The sequence below is a fragment of the Triplophysa rosa genome, linkage group LG19 (assembly GCF_024868665.1).
Source record: "Triplophysa rosa linkage group LG19, Trosa_1v2, whole genome shotgun sequence".
NCBI lineage: Eukaryota > Metazoa > Chordata > Actinopteri > Cypriniformes > Nemacheilidae > Triplophysa > Triplophysa rosa.
This window is the reverse complement of record NC_079908.1, coordinates 14,276,411-14,298,426: the sequence shown is the minus strand read 5'-3', so window position 1 is coordinate 14,298,426 and position 22,016 is coordinate 14,276,411. Positions and strand designations below refer to the sequence as shown.

Below are 22,016 nucleotides of genomic sequence, written 5' to 3'. Positions count from 1 at the left end.
AAAGACTTGGTGAATATCTCGTGACAGACTGGAGTCAAGCGTTGCAGCAGAAGTTAGTCGTGTGTATGGGCTGGGAAAGTCTTCCTCACAGACGTCTTTTGAGTGTTTGGCTCCGACTGTACATACATTGATCTCGTCTATACCGACCCCCTTCAAGCAGTCTGGGGAGAATCACATGGTACGTCACTTGATTTACCAAATGGGCAATCCCAGCATGCAAGGCCACAAAGGAATGCTTGTGATGTCACATGACTGAGGCGGAGTTTAATCCACCTAACCAAACATAAGTCCCTAAACACTCATATTCTTCCTTTCCTTTTCACACTTGATCACTATTTGTGGTTGAGTTAACTCTGAATTATCTTGAACTGAACTTCAGTGAGAAGAAAAAACAGTCACGGCTTGTAATCTTGGTCACGTGCTTACAACCAGAAGCCTTTGGCATCGAGAAAAAGGCCGAACAAGACCACCGCCTCCTTTTTCTCAGATCACATTGTAAATCCGTCTCTTGATCATTATTGCTCAGCTATGCATTAGAAGTCAGAAGATCCGAGCATTCCAGTGCTTACGGGCAGACTAAGAACCACTTGGAGAGCCAGAACCATGACTCTCTTAACCAAGGACCAGCCTTGTAGGTTCTCCGGACCAGACAGCCCAGTCACATCCCTGGAACACTATCCAGTGGACTCGGGGATGAAAGAGGACTATGTGGACAGCTTGGAACCGGCTGTGTTTGGAGTGGTGGAACCTCCGAAACGGTCCAGAGGAAGGCTCATCATGCATGGCATGGTTATGTTTGGAAGGGAACTCTGCTACGCCGTCGAGGCGGCATTTGTCACGCCAGTGTTGCTGAGCGTTGGACTCCCAAAACGCTTGTATAGCTTGGTGTGGCTGATAAGCCCCATTTTGGGCTTCATCTTGCAGCCCGTCATAGGCTCGGCAAGAGACTACTGTAGGTCTCCGTTGGGCCGAAGGCGGCCGTACATACTGTTACTGGGAATTATAATGTTGGTGGGGTTAACTTTATTTCTAAATGGAGATGCTGTGACATCAGGTAAGTGAAGTTCAATTGCTTTTGTTTTGAGATGCAATAAAATGATGTACAGATCTGTCCGACTAGGCAGTAGTTGCAGGTAGTTAAAGGATTTAAACTTGGTGTGCTACTGCACCGTGTAATTTTAAAAGGCAGTTAGCAATTATATCTGCTTTTCTTGAACTGTTGGAAATGGAACTAGGTTTAAAAAAAAACAGAGATAACGACAAGTGGGGGCGAAAGAATGAAAAAAGACATATGAGCTGCAAATAATTCTGAAAATTGGTTACAATTATTGTATACAATAATTGTTGGTTACAATGTCCCATTGCGCTTTCACATTATATCAAACAACTGAAAAAATGAAACTCAACATTAGTCAGGTATTGTCCAGTAGAATTCGACACAGGAAAATAATACTGCTAGATACTGCTCTGAATTTTTTTTCAGCATTGTGGGGAGTCTGTTTATGTAATTAATTCACATTATGCTGAAACTGAACTGTTAAATTGCTGCTCCACTTTTTAGCCTTTTGGCCTATTTGATTTTTCCTGTTAAATATTATAATCATACCGTCAGGTGTAGAATTTTAATCACTTGTTGTAATTGGGCATTTCTTTATTTTACCAGGAACAAACATCTATAATTAACTCAAAGAAAACTTCAGGGTCATTTACCTTTTGAAACTTTAACAAAACTTAACTTTTCTTCATTGCCAAAGACTGCACAAGAATCTTAAACATAAAAGGAGCGTAAAGATTTTAATAATTTAATAACTCTTACGTTTACTCTTCTGAACTGTGTCCTGACCTGAATACAGTCTGTGATATCTCTCTGTGCATAATGTGTTAAAGTGAATTCTGTGTGCACTGTCTCTCAGCAGTGGTACAGGACAGAGATGTTAAAACGACATGGGCCATCGTCGTAGTCATGTTCGGAGTGGTAATGTTTGATTTTGCGGCAGATTTCATTGATGGACCAATCAAAGCCTATTTGTTTGATGTGTGTTCTCACCGGGACAAAGAAAGAGGTCTGCATTATCACGCCATACTCACAGGTGAGCAGTGTCAATACAGTTTGATGTACTTGACTTTCCTTCATACTTTTATATTTACTATTTATTAGAATATTATCAGAAGGATACAGTTGAATGATTTTACATTACCATTTGAATTTAATTCATCCCATAATATTTTGTATTATGCGTGTCATCTTTATAAAATCATTATATTCACAATGTACAGTACCAATCAAAGGTTTACTACTTTTCTAAAATGTGGGAAAATAAAATCGAAATAATCTGTTGTTTCCAAACGTTTGACTGTTAGTGTACACCTTATTGCTTACACTTGAGGACTCTCGAAATTGTGACTTTAAGACTCAAGGAAAATGCAACATTTTTCTCAAGAAGAGCTTTGAAGATTTGTCTTGACATTTCTGTAGTTAACAGTACCAGACTGTACTTTTCTTTTCTGTTGCTGTGGAAAAGCAAATGCTTTTGCATCGTGCCAGTTTGATGTTGTACTGTTAACCCTGTGAGAGTACTGTATAAGAGTGCAATATTTTTTGTTAAGTCAATGCTAATTTGTTTTCCTTGAAGTCACACACACTTTTGTGGTGCCAATCTTTTTGTTAGCCATCGGTACACAACTTGACTTGAAAAACTTGAGGAACGGTATTGAACTTGAGTGTTTTTCAAAATGTGAAGTTGACTGACTTCAAACTGTTTATAACAGGAGCTTTTCGATGGCGTGCAGCTGAATATTTTGACTGAAATCCATGTCCTTGTGTAAAATTGGTTGGCATGGTGACAGTAGGCTGTTTCCTGTTTCACCTTAAGTGGTCTGCAGGGTGCTGCTCTTGTGCTGATGTAACCGAGCACCCCGCTTTCTGGAAAGCAGAACTAAAGCCTCTGTGAGTTATTGTTATGTTAGCAAGACATCAGAAAACCTGGGGCCAGTTGCATAAACATAGCCGCTTAATTAAGACTGTCGCTGCATCCGAAATCGCATACTGTGACAGTACGTACAGAATTTACATAAGTACCTACCTATCGGCCATTAAAACGGTACGTTCTATATAGTATGAGTGGGTGTAGTATAAATAAATTTCGGACATACTGCGTCTGCCATGTTTAATGGTCATGTGACCCGTATGCTCTTTGATCTATGACGTTTTAAGAACAACCTATACGTGAGCGTTGATAAAAACACAATTTAGTCACGAGAAATTCATTTATTGGCACTTACATTATAAACGGACGTCCTCCTTGAAGTTTTCCGCTATATTTATTTGATTTACTTTTGAAATTTGACCGTTGCTCAGCTCCCGTGGCATCATGGGATAGAAAAGTGTCCATCCGGTCCATCCGATCCATACTCACGAATCTCGGCAGAAGTAGTAGACCATCCGCGTATTTCTCGCCTACTGTTTTTTGCATACTGAAGTTTCGGACATACTATTCATGACTCATACTCATTTTCGCCTATATAGTATGGAAGTAGGCGATTTCGGACGCAGCATGTGTCTTAACAACTAGTCTCACTGACTAGCAATTAGTTAGGACTGATCAGTCTTACTTTTTAGATTTTAATAAGACCAATCTACCTTTTTATGTAAGTGACTTAAAGAAGATATGACAAGTCTTGAAGAAAACAATGGATGACTAACTTGTAAGACTAGTCTAAGCCGTTTGTGCAACCAGCCCCTGACTTCCTGTGCCAGCCTTAGCAAAGCCTATGGGTACTGGCTGAACTCTTTAAACCTCAAGCCAAAAGTATCATTAAGTCATTGTGACATTCCCTGCCAACACACGTGATGAAAAGTTTGTCAATAAAGTTATACAAATGAGCCGAAATTGGTTGTTTCTCGGTTAAAAATACAATTTTCAATAGATTTATTCAAACTGGAATTATATGTCCTGGAAAAGATGCGTTTACCAGCACACCAAGCATTTTAGGTAATACATTTTTTTGTTCAAAATATATTTTTGATTGACAGAGCACAGTGATGCTTTGTTATAAATAAATTGCAAATTGTGCACATGAATAATGAATGAACTGAAAATGATTTATTTAGAAAAGGTGCAGATGAGAATGTTAATGTCTTCATTGTAAAGGGTATTAAGCAATTGTAATTGTACAACAGTGACATTTGGCAAATGTAATATTTCACCACTTAAAAATTAATAAGTAATTGAAGAGCCACAGTAAAAGGTTTTTTAAATCTCCTTGTCCTTTTACAAGTGTTTTGACAAAAAATCTCCTCAAGTACACAGAAGTGAACAATCACCACAAAACTAGAAACATATGCTGCCATCCTCATGTGAAGAACACACAGGATGCAAGACATTGATTTACTGTTTGGCAGAGTCTCTCTCGCTGCTCTTTAAGAACTGTTTTATTATTTATAATTTTATGAAATTGTAGGAAAACCTGGCTGTGCTTGGTTGTCGTTCTGGTTTTAGCTCATGGTCTGTGTATTCAGTGTGTTTTAATCCAGCACATGCAGCCCAGTCATGTGCTGAGATCATGGGTTGATGCTGAGAGCACCAGAGGCACATGACTGGATCACTGCTGTGGTTCAGGGATAGCTGGGTAGTGCGTGTGTTTGTGTGTAACAAAAGTGTTTTGGTTTCACTGATTCTTTAAGTGACAGACAGAAAATGGCAGCATTTACCCTTTAAAATGTTTATGTATAGTAGCTAACAAAAGAACTAAAATAATAAGCACATCAGTTGCTCCAAATTGCAAAGAAATTTCCCTGAATCTTATACAACAAATGCATAAGACATACAAAACATGGTTTCACAGATTTCAATCCATCCATTTTCTAAACCTGCTTGTCCTATGGCAGGAGGCTGGAGCCCATCCCAACATCTTGGGCTAGAGGCGTTTCACATTTTTATTCACAAAAATTATTTTAAAGCCTTTAGATATTTACACACTGAGCACATTGCTTGCGGTTGATTTTTCAAAGCAGTCTGTTGTGTTGTTTGTACTTTGTAGGGCTAGGTGGAGCTTGTGGATACCTGATCGGAGCCATGGACTGGGGTCACTCTGCTCTAGGTCTCCTGCTAGGCTCAGAGTACCAAGTCATCTACTTTTTCTCATCATTGACCTGGGTTTTTTTTCTCACCATGCACCTTTTCAGCATCCCAGAAACACCGCTGAAAAAAGACCACAGTTCAGATTCGCCCAGCTCTCTGCTCCTGGAAGTCCCGCACAATGGTGGATACGGCTCAGTATCCAAAGAGTCTCTTCCTGAGATGCGTCAGCGCTCCTTCTCTGCTCTCAGTGAAGCGAATGCAGTTACGCCCAGTGCCAAGCAACCTAACAGCGAGGTTGGTAACTTGTGTTATCTTGATCCCTTTCAATTTTCTTCCTGTTTTTAAAAGCCTGCTTTGAACTCCGCATTATCAGTCTTTGTGATCTGTAATTTGACTGGATATTGCATTATGTGTCTATTTAGAGACCTATGTGAGTATATAGCTTTATAAATATTAATGCCTATTGTCTTTCAACATTCACATGTGATCATCATTACGAGGTTCAAAGATTCCCTGGTGTGAGAAATGTACATTGCTCTCAAAGTTCAATCTGTTTAGTTTAGTCAGTTCATTTTGTCCTGATAAGCCAGTTCAATTTGCAATTAAATTATATAAAAAAGCACAAATTGCATTCAGGGAATTTATACGGCAACCCACGTCACACACAAGGTGGCTCATCATCAAAGTGTCTTAAACCATCATAAGAATGCAAACTATGAATCATAAAAATTGTGCATGCTGTGTTGCTTTTTGGAAAAGTACCCATATGGTCCTTATCCCACCCTGTAATTTGCCATGCCTGCGAGTCACACAAAATGCTCCTTTAAAAGCGGTTTGCTTATAGATGTGCTCAAAAGCTTTCCGTGTTAAATGCTCAGTGCACATTACCATCTGAATGCAAGGTTTCCTGGTTTGCCATTTTGCTGTCTTATTCCATCTATATGACCTTTTATTATTGCTTGAACTGTCAACGGGAACTCTCTAGCCCTAAACATTGCTTTTACGTGCAAATGAATGTTCTCAAAATTTGGCAACATTTGGCCTGCATTTCACAAGCAGGAATTATTGTAACTGTGCATTGTATGTGTAACTGTATGCACATGACGTCACATTCCCACGTGAACACCACGTGGACACGCCACGTCCTTTGTAATTCATAAGGTAGTCGTAAGGATCACCGTCGAGTCCATCTGCTTGTAGTTTCAGCAAATAATTGCGTGTTGTAGTCCCGGTTTTTTGTTCCTCCTATTGAATGCAGCCATTTTGCCTACGTTTTCCCTCAAGGGAGCGTGTCCCGGCGTGTTCACGTGGGAAAGTGACGTCAATGCATACCCTCTAGGCAAACTACGCAAGTTGAGTAGGGCCCCTGCACCACCAGGGGGCCCTTTGAGTACCGAATCAAAAACACTATAATGTAAACAAGACGCGGATTCAACTTTCTGCCTTCGGAGTGTTCTGTTACAAACTTTACAGGAATCATTTTTAATACTAAATTTATTTAATTACTGTGACATACTCGGAAATCATGCAGTGCGCGCAGGTGATGACATGCGCATAATGTGATGATGCGTCTTACATATGGCTTCACAACGTGAAGCAAAAGAACAAGAACTAGAAGGCATGTGTTTTTCTACTTTTTTAAAGTCTTATTTAGTTTTGTCAACTTATGCAAGTACATATTTACAAAACAGTTGGTTTAACTCGACGTTCGATGGTCGTGAATTTAGGGACCGTCTCCAAAGTTACATACACATTAATATTCTAACTTCAATAGCATTTACAGGGAATATCTTAGTCACAAAACCAGCTGTACAATGTTCATGTGAGCCTCAGCTATAATGCACACCATTTCTTTTGCCCATATGTAATTTTTGTGTCATCACATTTAAAGAATAATTGATATGTTTTGTTTTTGAATGCTTAGCTTTCTTGAGTAAACTATATTTATAATGATTTATTTTTGTTAATCACTCATTTGATTAGTAAAAAGCTAGATGGTTCCAGAGCCATGTGTTACTTTAGGTATAGGATTATTTACATGTAAATCAAAATGTGAATTTAATGTATACTTAATTGTTCTTACTGACAGTTTAAGGTTTTTTGTCTTTCAATTTTAATTTGTTTGTGTGTGTGAATTAATTTATCCTTTTATTTCTTATATTTTACAGTTATGCTCATCTAATTTTAACTATTATGACAAGGGCCCCTCACAAAGGTTTGCATAGGGCCCCTTGACGTCTAGGATCGGCACTGCTCCCTTGAGTGGCAAAACACTCAGCAAAATGGCTGCTTACAATATCAGGAAACGCAATCCTGCGCAACATATCAGTGTCCATGGACACCTGGTTCCTTTGTAAGTCATAAGGATCACCGTCGAGTCCAACTGCTTTTAATTTCAGCAAATAATTACGTTTTAGTCCCGGGTCTTTGTTTCTCCTATTGAAAGGAGGCATTTTTCTGCCTGTTTTACCCCTCAAGGGAACGTGTCCTGGCACTCAAGGGGGCGTGTCCCGGCGTGTTCACGTGGGAAAGTGACGTCAATGCATACCCTCTAGCCTGAACAAACGACTAGATGCAGATTAAAAAAAACTAGTGATGTGTTTTTATGAATCATTGTACATTATTCATTATTGTACATTACATTAACCATCTTCATGGAATTTACATCCCTTTTCCCTCCGTCTGTCCGTGACAAAAGACCTCTAGGACTCCTCTCAGGGGACAAAAATTCATCAATGTTGTTCACATACATGACAATATCACTCGGTTATGTTGTGAATACCTGGGAGAAATTACATTCACATCATGGGAGACTTACAGTAAATTGTAAATCACTCTTTTAAAGTCTCGAAAAGAGGAACACCACTGGTGAAAATGTGCGTTTGTAGTGAAAGTTCACCCAAAAAATGCAAATTCTGTCATCATTTATTCCCCCTCTTGTCATTTAAAACCTGCATGACTTTCTTCCTTCCACAGAACACAAAAGAAGATATTTTGAAGACTGTTGGTAACTGAACAGCGGCATTACCCATTAACTTCCTTTGTATGGACACAAAATACATTTTAATTTCATTGTACATGCGTACAGTGACAATAAAGGCATTCTATTCTAAAACCAAAGGAAGTCAATGGGTACCGCCGTTGTTCAGTTACCAACATTCTTCTTCAAAACATCTTTTTTGTACAGAATAAAGAAAGTCATACAGGTTTGAAATGACAACATGGAGAGTAAATGATGATAGAATTTTCATTTTGGGGTGAACTATCACTTTAATGTCACCAATAGGCTCCTGAGTAAAAGTATTCTTGAAATCTGAGTGAATCTCTGTTCATTTTTTTGAGTCTGTGAAGCATTCGGAAGGTATTGTTAACCTGTTTGTGTAATTGGCTTTTAGGTTCAGAAAAGGATGACCCTGAAATCGTTGCTGTCAGCCATGATTAGCATGCCTGGCCATTATCGCTGTCTGTGCATGAGTCATCTGCTGGGCTGGACGGCCTTTCTGTGCAACATGCTCTTCTTTACTGACTTCATGGGGCAGGTAAGCACTTTTAAAGCAGCTGTCGGGGCTTTGACTTCCAGTTGTGCTTTTAGTTTGCACATCTTTGTATATAAATGACACAAAGCCTGAATAAGAGGAATCAGGCCATAGAACATATTTGCTGATGTTTCATGTTTTATATGAATCTCTGACCCCGACTACTTCTTATTGGGTTCCTGTAGCTCAACTGATGGGGATGGATAATAAGTTACATTAAGTCAAATAAAATCATACGATTATCTGCCAAATCTGTGAATGACACGAAATCCACAGCTGTTGTTAAAGTGATAAACATTCTATCATTTCTCACCCATTGTCATTTATTTTAGTCTTTGTTCCGCAAAACACAAAAGAAGCTATTTTGAAGAATGTTGGTAACTGAACAATGACTGTACCTGTTGACTAAAACATAAAACGTACCTAAACGACTTCATCGTTTTTGTGTCCATACAATAGAGGTTAATGGGTACAGCTGTTGTTCGGTTACTAACAGTCTTTAATCAAAATATCTTCTTTTGTGTTCTGCAGAAGAAGAAAGTCAGACAGTTTTGAAATGACAAGAGGTTAAGTAAATGATGGCAGAATTTCCTTTTTTGGGTGAACTGTCCCTTTAAGAATATTATGTCATATGCTAAACGAGTTCTTGATACTTTACTTTCTATTACCTGGTTGCTAATGCACCCCAAATTCCAAAACTAGATCAATAAAGAACCTCTGTTCATCTACACATTAACCAAGATATTAGAAGCATCTTCTGAAATATAGATCTCTTTTTACTATTTGACTTGAAGTTTTTTATCTTATTTTTCCTTGCAGTAGTAGTTTGATTGGGAGTAAATTGAGATAAATGAGTCATCTAGTTGCGTCTAAGGAAAGTCATTTTGATGACCTCAATGAAGTGGAAAAACTTTTAGGGCAGTGACCGGCAATTTCATGCCAGGTGCATTGAATGCATTGCTAAGGGAAAAGGAACCGCAGTAGACTGGATTAAGTTAAATAGATATGTGGTTTTCAATGGCCGGTTTTTAAACCTATTACATTGTGCACCCCAAATCCTGTGTGGCTGCAGTTTGACTAAAGAAATCTGGGCATTTAACAGATCTCTCTGAACTGTCTTGCAGCAAAGTAATGTTGACAGCACGTTCATGCTTCATAGCCAGAGGAGAACAACCCGGCGTCCATTGAGTGTGGTTTTGCGCAAGGACTTTTGCCCTTAAGGCAAATTAGAGTTTTTCTCGAAAAAGAAACAACATACTGTAAAATTACATACAAGTATATTATTGTGTCTTGTTGACTCCAAAATCGTGGTTAACATCATGCAAAATTGTTTTTATTATGCTTTGAAGTGATGTAAAAAGTGCCATACCATACAAATAAAAATGTCGATCTGACTTGACCTCTATTTAAAATTTACAAAAGTTTTTTCCCTTTGCATCATACGTCCGTTTGAACATCATCAAAGGCCCAGTGGCGCGAAAGCCGATTTAGAAGACGTAGTTGTCCACACCTATTCACTTTCCATCTGCCACGTGGAATTTGAATGAAAGAGTCTCGTTATGTTTCTGCAGGTTTGCTTTGGTTGCTCAATGAAAGCGGGGTTACCTGTGGAGATGTTCTCTTGCTTGTTCTCAGTGTGTTTAACAGACGGGTGATGCGTCACCTAGAGTTTCACGCTGTCACACACTTTCAAGATTTTATGCAATGTCCCTACAATCTGTGTGTCACCTCTAGATCGTTTATAAGGGGAACCCGTACGCAGAGCATAATTCCACCTCCTATGCTACTTACGAGAGAGGAGTTGAGGTGGGCTGCTGGGGCTTGTGCATCAACGCCGCCTCCTCTGCTCTCTATTCATGTGAGTAATATGGAACCGGGACTCCACTGTCTTTATTAGATACAGTCTTTTAATGCAACCAGACAAGAAAAGACTTCAATTACAGTCAGATAATACATTCTCTCCCATTCAGCCCGAATAGAATGGGATAATACGCTTTTTCAAAGTTATTAGCCTGTTTTGATGAGAGAGTCATAAAACTTTTTCTCAACATTCTGCTATTATGATTTGGTCTGAGAGTCATATATTTCTGAAAAGAGCACTTTATCAGTGAAGCTGTTTCATCAGCGATATGAAAACTCCTGAATCTATACGCGCTATTCACTCAAGCCAATTGTATTGACATAAGTTGTATTACAGCCCATTGTTACAGTCTTCTAAATGATTGCCATATGCGTCTCTCCAGATGTGCAGAGGTTGCTCCTGCCATACATCGGACTAAAGGGACTATACTTCCTAGGCTACTTTGTGTTCGGTATGGGAACCGGTCTGATCGGACTGTTTCCGAACATCATCGCCACCCTGACTTTGTGTTGTGTGTTTGGAGTGATGTCCAGCACTCTCTACACCATCCCATACAACCTCATCTCTGAATACCACAAGGTGGAAGAGGTCAGTTGTCAAAAATTATTCACAGGAAAGGTATATAAACATATCGTTTGCATTTTTATGTTGTGACTAAATATATTGGAGATGATCAGTCAGATGTAATCATCTATATACAGTGACCCCTCTAAAGGAAGTGGAACAGTTTAGTCATATTTATGAATTAATTTTTTTTAATAACATTTAGATAACAAATTTAAGTGGCATGTGCGGTCAAATGGATCGCATTAACTTTAAACTGGCTGGTTTATGTTTTTAATGGATGTATCATGTTAGTTTCTGTCAAGGTCACACGGTTTCATCGGATGCTTTGCGCCTGACCCGAAGTTAACTTCCGGTCTGTGTTTGGTTATCGGTCTTGGCTAGTAATATTTAATTTATATTAATATTAATTCATATTCATATTTTATTGTATATTCTTTTGTTAAATTAAATTAAAACCACTCAACAGTTATTGATTCTTTGCGCAGCGGAGGTCTACTGGAAATTAAGTTTGGGCCACATACTGTAACGTTCGTTTGTGTTGTTGCTGATGAAACCACTCACCACATAAACTATGGAAATATTCTGCTGTCTGACATCCACAATGCATCCAAATGACTTTTTAGCTTTGTTTCGCAACACTTTATTTTACTGTTTAATAACCTAACCTAACAATCTGATTAATGTGATGTTTTGCTCAAGCTGTGCTTGTGCTAAATGTTACAGTACCTGGTATTTAACTTAATATGTTTTATGTGTTCGATTTTAAATGTCTCGTACTTAATACGAACGCCTCGTACCACGTTTGTGTGTAGTTTCTTTGAAGCATTTTGTGAATAAAAAATCATTACTATCTTTTTCAGCTGTTTACTCAAAACCTCTCTCAATTCAAGATCGATTTTTCCACTTTCCAAAAATTTGATATTGGTTTGTTTAGACACTATCTAAAGCATCAATTAGATCTAAAGCATCAATTAGGTCGCAAGCAGCCAAAAAATTGAATTGCAAATTCTGCAGCCCTCTCGGAACTTACATTGATTTTTATAATTGAAATATTGATTAAAACTTTTTTGAAGCGCTACATGTTATGTTTCTTCATTTTGAACTGTTGTTATTTAATGTTGTTAAACATGTTGTTTTGTAATGCAGTTTTCTTTAAAAACATGAACATAGTGAAAAACACTGTTTTCGGGCATTACACAGCATATTATTTGAGCAAAATTGTGACCCTGTCTGTGAAAACCCAGCTAAAGTCATTTTTTGTGATTTACTGTTTTCTACATAAAATCATCCTACATAATGTAAAAATAATGTTCTGTGAAAATATAACCTTGATATCTTTATAACGGAGTAATGCCATGTCAAAAATTAAAATCATAATGAAATAATGCTTGAAATCAAACGTTGATGCTCATTATCTCAGAATTAGATTTTAGTCTGGTTTTCACAGACAAGATCACTATTATGTAACAGGCCGGTTGAATAGGGCTTATGCAATAAAAAATGCAAATATGTTTGTCATAATTCTGATCACAGATTAAAACTTTTTTGATATTATGCCTCTTTCCTGTAAAGGAGCAGAGAAAATTGGCTGGTGATGACACAGCGTTTGAAGGCCGTGGCACTGGCATGGACTGCGCGGCTCTTACCTGTATGGTACAGCTGGCCCAGGTCATAGTGGGTGCTGGACTCGGAGCTCTGGTCAACCTGGCAGGCAGTGTGACTGTGGTTGTGCTTTCTGCATCGACAGTGTCCCTAATTGGCTGTCTTTTTATTGCTGTTTTCATGTAATGTATGCTTAAAACCTCATAACCAAACACACTATTTTCCATGTTATATAGGTTATGTCTTTAATTATTTTTGAGGGGATGCATACAGTATGATGTTCACTGTCAAAACCCATATTATAACATAACATCATCATAAAAAAGTACTGTATAATATAAAATGCAGACCATTCAAATGATAAATGTACTTTATTTCAGTGGTCATTAATGAGGTGTTGGCAGTGGTTTACCTCAAATATAAAAATATTTTTAGAATAAACATCATTATGCAAGAGTTGATCATTGTTTTCAATAAGCAATAGCCAAACATTAAATAATCACATTTTAGGCATTTAGACACCATTGGATGGTTTCACTTTAGTGATGTGCACTGGCCAAAATTCACATTAATATTCATTAAAATGAATTGTTATTGTAATTTTGACCCATGCGCAAAACTCACTATTGCACTGTCCAATGTAAATTAATCCCATGCATTATAGTATACTGCAAATAATCACGGTTAAACCGGTTACTAAAGTGAGACAATTGTTGTTACTATGGTTTTACCGTAATTAGGCTAAAACAAGTGTAACTCATAAAGTGGTAAAACTATGGTTAATTTTCTTTAAGGATGTTTCTTCATTTTAAATTTTACACGAATGCGCATACACATTGTGTTCTGGATGTCTGATGCCAAGGCTGCGCAAGCATCTTTTCAAAGGAAAAACGTGCGCGCAGAAATCCCTAAAAGTTGTACAACGATTGCTTCGCCACTGGTTCAGTTATGCCTATGTGCTGTTGGGCAGAAGGTCGTTTCTGCCGTTATACATCACAACCCCCGGAGGATAGAAAATAAGGGCAGGCTCCGTGGGACCTAGCGGAACCAACGCCGGACCCTGTTCATCCTGTTCGGGCTTCGTGGAGGCAGTAAACGGCCTCATGTTGGTGACAGAAGGCGATGTGATCTGCCAAAACAGCTTTTTCAAAGCCTTCCTGAACTCCCTCCTCATTAAGCAATACAGAATAGGATTGAGACAGCTGTTTGAATGCGCTAAACAGACCGTCACCGGAAAAATATACACTTGCGTGGTGTAATACTCGTAACTAAAGTGCACCACGTTAAGTTTTATTAGGATGCCCCACGCCGTTAACGCCTGGTTTGGCAACCAGCAGAGGAAAAAAGATAAAACGACAATAGTCACAGATTTGGTCACTTTGGATCGCCTCTTTGCGCTGGAGGTATTCACGTTTTTGTTGGTTATAAAGCGCAAAAGGAGCAGGTAGCAGATGGTTATTATTCCGAGGGGAATTAGAAACCCCAGAAGTACTTTTTGCGCGTGGTACAAACCAAGCCAAAACTGCACGTCTCCGCTCCGGTCGGGAAATTTCACCAGGCACAGTTGCTCGTTTGACACCGTAGCCGTCGTTGAAAATATCGCATTTGGCAGCGCGGCACCGATCGCAGCTATCCAGATTATGACGCTCATCCAGCGCGCAGATAAACGCATTCGACGTCTCCTGCTTTTCAGCGCAGAAGCCACGGAGCAGTACCGCGCCACGCTCATGGCTGTAAGGAAAAACACACTAGCGTACATGTTCGTGGCCGTGACATACGAAACTATCTTGCACATCGCCTTACCAAACAGCCAAGTGAAATCCATGGCGTTTTCCACAGCCCAAAAAGGAAGTGTCAAAACAAACTGAAAGTCGGTCACCGCCAGGCTGGTCACGAAGAGATTGATGGACGACTTCTTCCATGCGTGTTTGGACTTCATGAGATATAGGACGAGTATGTTTCCAATTAAACCCAGCGCGCAAACGACCGAGTAAATGATGGAGATTATTATTCTCAAGAGCGCGGACCCGTCACCCACAAAATCGGGTTTATCCAAATCCTGAAAGTCACCCCACGAGACATTAGTCTTGTTAATAAAGCTCGCGTTAAAATCACCTAACAGGATGCTTCCAGGCGCGTACTCGGTGCGCTCGTCGTGCATGTCCGAAGTCTTCTGCATTGCTGGAGTTCAGTCAAATATGTCCATCCTCTTTAAATTAGCTGCCAAAACCTCTTGTCGGAGACAGCACCAGCCGTTCGTAGTTTTAAAGGACCAACATTGTCCCCAGCCTGTCTTTGCAATCATACTTTTTATGAACGAATTTGTCTTTGCGCATACATTTCAATAACGACATGTACTCAAAATTTCAACGGGTCACCATTATAATTATGCGTCGTAATACTAAAGTATGTGTGTGATCGGTCGTTCATGTGTAGCTGACACAGACAGCCACAGTTTTTATACAGCCACGTCTCAATGGATTGGACGGCGTGTGCTTTACGCAAGGCAACGGAGCTCCCTGTGTTATCTGAACAGCCTAATGAATTGTAGAAATCTATAAATTCAAATTGTAAGGCTTCTGCCCTGCCTTATATAATATATCTGAAAGATTTTATGTACTTATGGCATTTTAATAACTGTTGTTAGCAAACATTCCTGTGAATTAAAGTACAAAATCATCTTTTTGTTTTACATTTACATGAGAATTGCCAATAGCCTACAAAGTTTTCAGTCACAATTCAGATAGTAGTAGTTTTATATTTATTCATAACATATAGTTTAAAGTGTTCTCGGATGATGTGAGTTTTCTTTTCTTCTTTCCCTTTCCTTTCTTTTCTAGCTTTACTCTTTCTGTCCATACTAGCCACAGATATTTTTAGATGTTTTGTAATAAATGTGAAGCAATAGAGAATTTATTCCTTTACTAAAGTCTAAACTAAAATGTTCCTCTTAAGATTTTCTGTAATATCTTTTTCCAGAGGCTCTGTTTTTTGCCATTTTATGCTCTTGTCCCCTCTAATGGGAAATTTAGCCCACCTAGCAAAACGGTTTCTTGGCAACCAGATTACATTAAGTCACAACTTCAAAGGCATTCTGTAGAATCAGACTCCATGTAACATGATGAAAATTCCTTGCTTTGAGTCATTTACGTTTGTCACAGGTACATATGTCCACAGAGGAACAGTTACGTTGCAACAGGTTAATTGTCTAATTTGAAGTTCTCAGGTCTAGCCAAAGTCTATAACCTCTAAAAAGGTAATTTACCTGGACATTAGTTTTTTCTCTTTAAATCTGTAAGCAATACAAATTCTGTAATGACATTCCACAAGTATTACAAATGCTCAGAGTTATTGATTCCAGCAATCCACTTACATAAGTCTTTTGGTTATTGAGAGGATATCAAAAATACTGTATAAAAGCCCAGCAAACAATTGATTCACAACAGCTTAATGTTGTATTTACATATTTACAGTAAAATATGCTGTTTACAGACCCCTTGTTATTCAGGATGAAACATTCATTCCTCTCAAGAGTTTTTGCATTTCCATCCTTAAACCCCGCGTTCCCACAAAGCTAAATTTTGAATGCTTCTGCATGTACTCACGCACAGACTGAAAAGCATTTTAATACAGAACACAAGCCTGTGTTTGTCTCCGCAGTGACTTTAAACCTAGGTCATTTTTGGACATTTTTTTAATATTGTATTTATAAAAAAAATGTCTGGATCAATTTTTTTTGTTTAGATTGAAATGCTAGGCAAAATGAATTATGTATGTATTAGCAATTCATCTTCTGTGAAGTCCAACATGAAAGACTAAAAGGACATGTAGGGTAGATGCAGAAAAACATTGCAGTTTGAAGCCCATCATCTGTAACAGCCTTGATTAGAATAACCAATTTGTGTGAATGAATGGTGTGTGACTTTAGAATTTTTTACACTGTACTTTCTAACCCTTTGCTAAAAATGAAACTGAATTATAACAATTTTACACATGCTTCTAGTCTAAGCCAATGTCTTGCTGTTTTTACAGTACGCAGGTGAAGGATCCTGTACTTCTCATGGAAACATAATGTTACATTTTTGTGGTTTTCTTAAAGCACATTAAGATTTCATACAGCAATTTATTGTATGACATGTAAATGTAAATGAAGTTTTGTTATTTGCAAATAAGGTCCACAAAGATCGTTCTGTCATCCGAATATACGTTTTTTTTTTTTAAAGTTGAGTTTGAGTTGAGTTTCATGCATTATCTTAAAGAATGATTGGCTTTGTTGGTCGCTTCAGGCTGAGTGATGTTGTCACAGGTAGCTGCCCCCACAATGCCAGATCAAGTTTTTCATTTATTCAACTGATATCCCATTCGATCCTTTTATTTCCCCAAGGAAATCAAATCCCATGTGAAATAAACAAGGGCATTGCTTGAACTGCATTGGTGTCTGTAGATTGGCACTTGGTCTCTAATTGATTTTATTCAACAGGCTGCATGTCCACCCTAACTGATTCTAGTAAGGAGAGTGAATAAATCTTATGTACTGAAACTGGAAATGTCAGTTTTTATTATGGATGATTCATCATCCTGCTCTGTCAGAGAGACTGTGTCGTTTCATTTGTATTACATAACTGATGACATAAACATTTTAGATAAGTCTGATCCGTTTGTGAAATAAGAGTTAATTACATGCCAAAAAATAATGTAAAAAATGACAGGAATGGAGGAGTTGAAACTGGTGCTGTGTCACTGTCACATTCTGTCTGCTTAGCAATTCTGTCTGACATACAAAAACAGCTACTGAAATTGTTTCATTTTAAATACTGTATTATGATTACAGGTACATGTCAAAATATTATATCACCTGTATATTTGGGTAATTGCATTTGCTTCTGTTATTGTCTGAAATGTATATAAAATAGACATGTTTACAAACATTATTTTACACTGTAAAACTTTGCTGTAATTTTGCAGCAGGTTTGCCAGTAAATTACTGTAGATTTAATTTTCAATTTAGTTTTAAACATAAACTTACCCAGTTCTTATATTTTCTTTAATAAATCAAGACTAAATATCTTAGGTAATTTTTCTTGTTATGTACATGCATCATCAAACAAAACAAAAATGCTTAGGAACAATGTCATTTTTTGCAGTGTTGCTGTGCTAATGCCAGTAATGAGACCAGTATCTTCTTGCTCATTTTGAATCTCAAAAGTCAAAAGTGTTTTAATGCACTGGAATGCTTGATTCTGACTGGCCAGTCGCGACAGTTGCAGGTTCGTTATTCCCAGATAACAACCTCTCAAAACTAATAACACACGGTAACTCGGATGCAGCAAATAATCCAGTCCAGTTTTTTTTCTCATGTGGCAAGTAGACGTGTAATAAGCGGGATAATGTACAAGCAGCCGGCTGTTATCGCGAAATAAGCCCCTTCAGTGTGATACAAGATCACACTGTCGGGCCTTATTTCTGTGATAATGGGATTATGGGCGCTGAGATTGACAAAGTCAATTTACAAGTCACAACCGCCATTAACACTAAGCCTGTTAAATGCATCTATGGCTAAATATATTTATACAGCCACAGAAAATATTAAGAGACCATTTCAAAATTATCTTAATTTGTTTCCTGAAATTACTATTTATAAGTATATGTTTAGATAAAATCTACTAATCAATATTAAACTACTAACTAAATTTCTCCCAAATTTCAAATAAAAATATTGTACAATAAAAATTCAACAGACACTGTAAGCCGCACTGCATCTAGAAATCCTGAGTATCCTTTATGAATGAAAATTTGAAATGATCTCAGTGTATGTGCTGTATTAGGCTCTGTTCAAACATTTTGTTTAACCCTCTTTTTAATATGAAACCCCTCAGGAATTCTGTGAATATGCTTTATACCATTAATGGCTCACTGTGTGTTTTTCTGTGTTAAGTGAGCATATTAAGTCAAATATTTATGTTTATTTGTGATAATCCCAACATTTTGCTCCAGTATAGCCGGTTTCTAAACAATTATTGTATTTCATCTTATCTTAAGGTTGTAGGTATGATTCCCAGGCAACACATGTACTGATAAAAAATGTATAGCTTGAATGCACTGTAAGTCGCTCTGGATAAAAGCATCTGCCAAATGTGTAAATGACGATGTTGAAACTATGCAGTTCTTTATGTGATTACATACAAATTTAGAAAGTAAACTCTCTCTCATCTAAGAATTGTTTGAACATAAATGCCAATGTAAGAGTGCAATCCAAGATGATTCAAAAGATGCCAACTGTTTCTACAAAGTAATATCAACATCAAAGTGAAATTCTTGTTCTGTATCCAGAACATTACGTTTTGTATTAAATATTGTATCACTGCCCTGCCTCTTTTGTTCTGTTCTCTTTCCAGCTTTGAACTATTAATGTGAAAAATCAGTAAATGTCTGAATGTTCTTGCTCTAGTAGCTTGTTAAATTGAAAATGTTTGTTCCCATGCAGGTTAATACGTATACTATACAAAATAATGTAAAAATTTTAAGTGATGAGGTAAATATAACCTAATTATCATTGACAGATCTGTTATCTGTTCTGTTAGAGGTGACAGCCATGGCATCTTTCGAATGAACTAAACGAATAAGCGCTCTAATTAAAATGTATTTCTGTTCTAATTAATTGAGTGCATGGTCCTTCATCTAAATGTTTGAAATTATCTTTTTTTCTGTCAGACTAATTTCTGTCAGCTTCTTTTCTGCTCCATAACTTTGAATTTAGTTCATAGCCTACATTTAAATAAGTGTGGCAGAAAATACACAGATAATTACATTAAACAAGCTGCAGTTGAGTTTCAGTTGTCACCAAATTAACTGCAACAAACAAAGGCCTAGAGCATTTTCACTTTTTCTTGCATTTCTTAAAGTTCCATCTCATTACTTGAACTGTGGTCTTTTTTTCTTAAATAAAATTACAGGTGGTTACTTCTTTAATGGTTTTCACTGAATGCACACATATTTCAATGTGATATGTCATGTACACATGATAATGGGTAATGTGAGAATGAAAGATAAAAATGGCCGTGTCTTTCTGTGTCTTTTTCAGAGTTATAAAATAGTCTGCTTTACATCATCAGTTTGCGTTTGCGCATTCATAAATGTCTGCCTATTTGCAGTTTAGTAACTCATATTGAAATCAAATTAAAACAAGCATGAAAAAAGTTTCATTTTCCTTCCGTCTTTTTCTGTTTACATGAGGCTGAATAAAGCATTCATTTGAATCTCCAACTGTGATTCACACATTTGTAAGGTTAGCTTGATGGTTGAGTACAGTCATATGTTCTGCTTTTAAGCTTATGCTTTGCTTCTGAAGGTGTGAAAAACTGCCGCAGTTGCTTTAGCTTCACATCAATCTGTTTCATTCAGAGAGGGGGTACACACAGTTCTCTTTAAACCTTCTTGTCATGTCACAAACACCCCACACTCTCCATCTCTCACCTTAAAGAGCTTTCAATTTTTAGCTTCATTTGTTGGTAACTCAGAAACAAAATTTACAGAAAAGGTTCTGAAATTAGTGTACGATGATGTTTTATGATTTTTACCAGGCATGGCATAAATTTGTGACAATATGCTAAATAGATGCAACACATTGCATGCATTACAAAGGACAAACACACCCACGCGTAAACACCTTCAGATTGTGTGACCACTAACTAACTACAGTTTATTCCTATAAGTATATTAAACAGCAGTTATTTCCTGCTTTCTTCTTCCTTAGCTCTATTAGATGTCTGGGGCAACACATTGACTTCGTGTAGCACGGCATAATGGAAGTTCACAACTGCATGATTGTTTTTCACTTTTTGCTCTTTGCCTTTTCCAAAGTGGCAGGTAATGCTTATTTATCTGTCACAGAGTTTGTATATCACATATCAAACTGATCAGTTTGTTTTTTGATTGAATCTGTAACAGCCTTTCAAACCTTTTGTTCCAGATTGCTCTGACGTGTCTATTGTTGGCGGCAAAAATGTGAAAAAACTTCAACCATGGATAGTGTCTATTCAGAAGCACCAGCAGCATGTATGTGGAGGAGTGCTAATAGAGCGGCAATGGGTTTTGACTGCTGCACATTGCAAACTGTAAGGCAGCCTTTATATACTAAGCAAAAGTATGATGTTAATTTGGGGTCCTTAAGCATACAGTATCTCAGAGCATTACATAATAAGTCATTTAAATGTTCTCATTGCATATGCATTTCAGCACACTGAAGTAAATTCCCTTTTTATTTCAGAACACTACAAAATACAGACTCTGTGACAGTTCTCATGGGAACTCTGTCTCTAAAAAATAAAAAACGCTCTCAGCGTATTGGGATCCTCAGTTATGAACATCACAAAGGATTCAATATGGTCACTAAAGAACATGACATCATGCTCATTAAAGTAAGTATGTAATTAAGTGTTTCGAAGTATAGGATTCTATCAAATGATGTTTAACAGTTTATATTTTTTCATTTCTGTAGCTAAGCAAAAAGGTGAAAGTGAAACCCAAAAAGCTCCCAAAAGAGGAGCAAGACATTCGAGATGGAACAAAATGCACTGTGATGGGATGGGGAGTGACTAATTCAAAGGATAAGGAAGCTTCTGATGAACTGCAAATGTTAGAAGTCACAGCTGTGGACAGAAAACAGTGCAACAATGACTACAAGGGTGATTTTGTAATTACAAAAGATATGGTGTGTGCAGGAAGCATGGAGAAAAACAAAGGCACTTGTCGGGTATGTCTTATTTTGATCTAAGACTGTTTGCAAGCTCTTTGAAAAGGAACTGTCAGAAAAAGAAACTGTCTTTATTTTTCAGGGAGATTCTGGTGGACCACTAGAATGTAAAAAATCCAGTAAACGTTTCAGTAAGACAAACATTGTTGGAGTGCTTTCAGGGGCAAAAGGGTGTGGTGATCCCAAGAAACCAACTGTGTACGCTTTTCTTTCTAAAGAACATATCTCCTGGATCAATAATGTACTCAAAAAACAATTCAACAGCACAACATTTTAAAAAATAATACAAAGCTGTCGGTATGGTCAGGTTACATTGTGCTTGTTGTTTACGCCATATACCTGTATGACAATTTATGTATTAATCAGTAAGTATTCATATAACGGATGTTGAATTTCTAATTAGCCTACATTTTATAAATCATTAAGCAGTTTGTATTTAACATTTTTTACAAATGCAATTTGATTTTGTAGTTATACATCTTCAGCAAATACTTTACCTTGTGCTTTATTTTCATCTTGTTATTGAATTACTTAATATTGTTGTCCTTATTGTTTGTCTTAACATTAAACACATTTCCCACCAAAGAACATCAAGGATATGTCTATTTTTATTGATA

The 22,016-nt window shown here is 37.4% G+C and overlaps 3 protein-coding genes across 3 annotated transcripts; 2 read left to right on the top strand and 1 right to left on the bottom strand.

Moving 5' to 3' along the window:
• The first annotated feature begins 295 nt into the window (after positions 1-295).
• Positions 296-12,841, top strand: slc45a2 (solute carrier family 45 member 2). The gene is made up of 7 exons (XM_057360166.1): positions 296-1,054; positions 1,914-2,090; positions 5,041-5,375; positions 8,477-8,620; positions 10,352-10,475; positions 10,861-11,066; positions 12,618-12,841. The coding sequence occupies exons 1-7, from the start codon at positions 604-606 to the stop codon at positions 12,831-12,833; spliced, it is 1,653 nt and encodes a 550-aa protein (XP_057216149.1). The 5' UTR covers positions 296-603; the 3' UTR covers positions 12,834-12,841.
• A 758-nt stretch (positions 12,842-13,599) lies between these two features.
• Positions 13,600-16,302, bottom strand: rxfp3 (relaxin family peptide receptor 3). Its single transcript, XM_057360170.1, has one exon. The coding sequence runs from the start codon at positions 14,824-14,826 to the stop codon at positions 13,600-13,602; it is 1,227 nt and encodes a 408-aa protein (XP_057216153.1). The 5' UTR covers positions 14,827-16,302.
• A 4,104-nt stretch (positions 16,303-20,406) lies between these two features.
• LOC130570680 (granzyme K-like) lies at positions 20,407-21,939 on the top strand. Its single transcript, XM_057361061.1, has 5 exons — positions 20,407-20,513; positions 20,617-20,761; positions 20,914-21,064; positions 21,145-21,399; positions 21,482-21,939. The coding sequence occupies exons 1-5, from the start codon at positions 20,450-20,452 to the stop codon at positions 21,674-21,676; spliced, it is 810 nt and encodes a 269-aa protein (XP_057217044.1). The 5' UTR covers positions 20,407-20,449; the 3' UTR covers positions 21,677-21,939.
• The last annotated feature ends 77 nt before the right edge of the window (positions 21,940-22,016 follow it).

Coding starts and splice junctions, on each gene's coding strand:
- slc45a2 (XM_057360166.1), top strand. CDS start 604: ATGACTCTCTTAACCAAGGACCAGCCTTGTAGGTTCTCCGGACCAGAC. Junction 8,621..10,351: donor TTACTGACTTCATGGGGCAG/GTAAGCACTTTT, acceptor TGTCACCTCTAG/ATCGTTTATAAGGGGAACCC. Junction 10,476..10,860: donor CTCCTCTGCTCTCTATTCAT/GTGAGTAATATG, acceptor GCGTCTCTCCAG/ATGTGCAGAGGTTGCTCCTG.
- rxfp3 (XM_057360170.1), bottom strand. CDS start 14,826: ATGCAGAAGACTTCGGACATGCACGACGAGCGCACCGAGTACGCGCCT.
- LOC130570680 (XM_057361061.1), top strand. CDS start 20,450: ATGGAAGTTCACAACTGCATGATTGTTTTTCACTTTTTGCTCTTTGCC. Junction 20,762..20,913: donor ACTGCTGCACATTGCAAACT/GTAAGGCAGCCT, acceptor TTTTTATTTCAG/AACACTACAAAATACAGACT. Junction 21,065..21,144: donor ATGACATCATGCTCATTAAA/GTAAGTATGTAA, acceptor TCATTTCTGTAG/CTAAGCAAAAAGGTGAAAGT.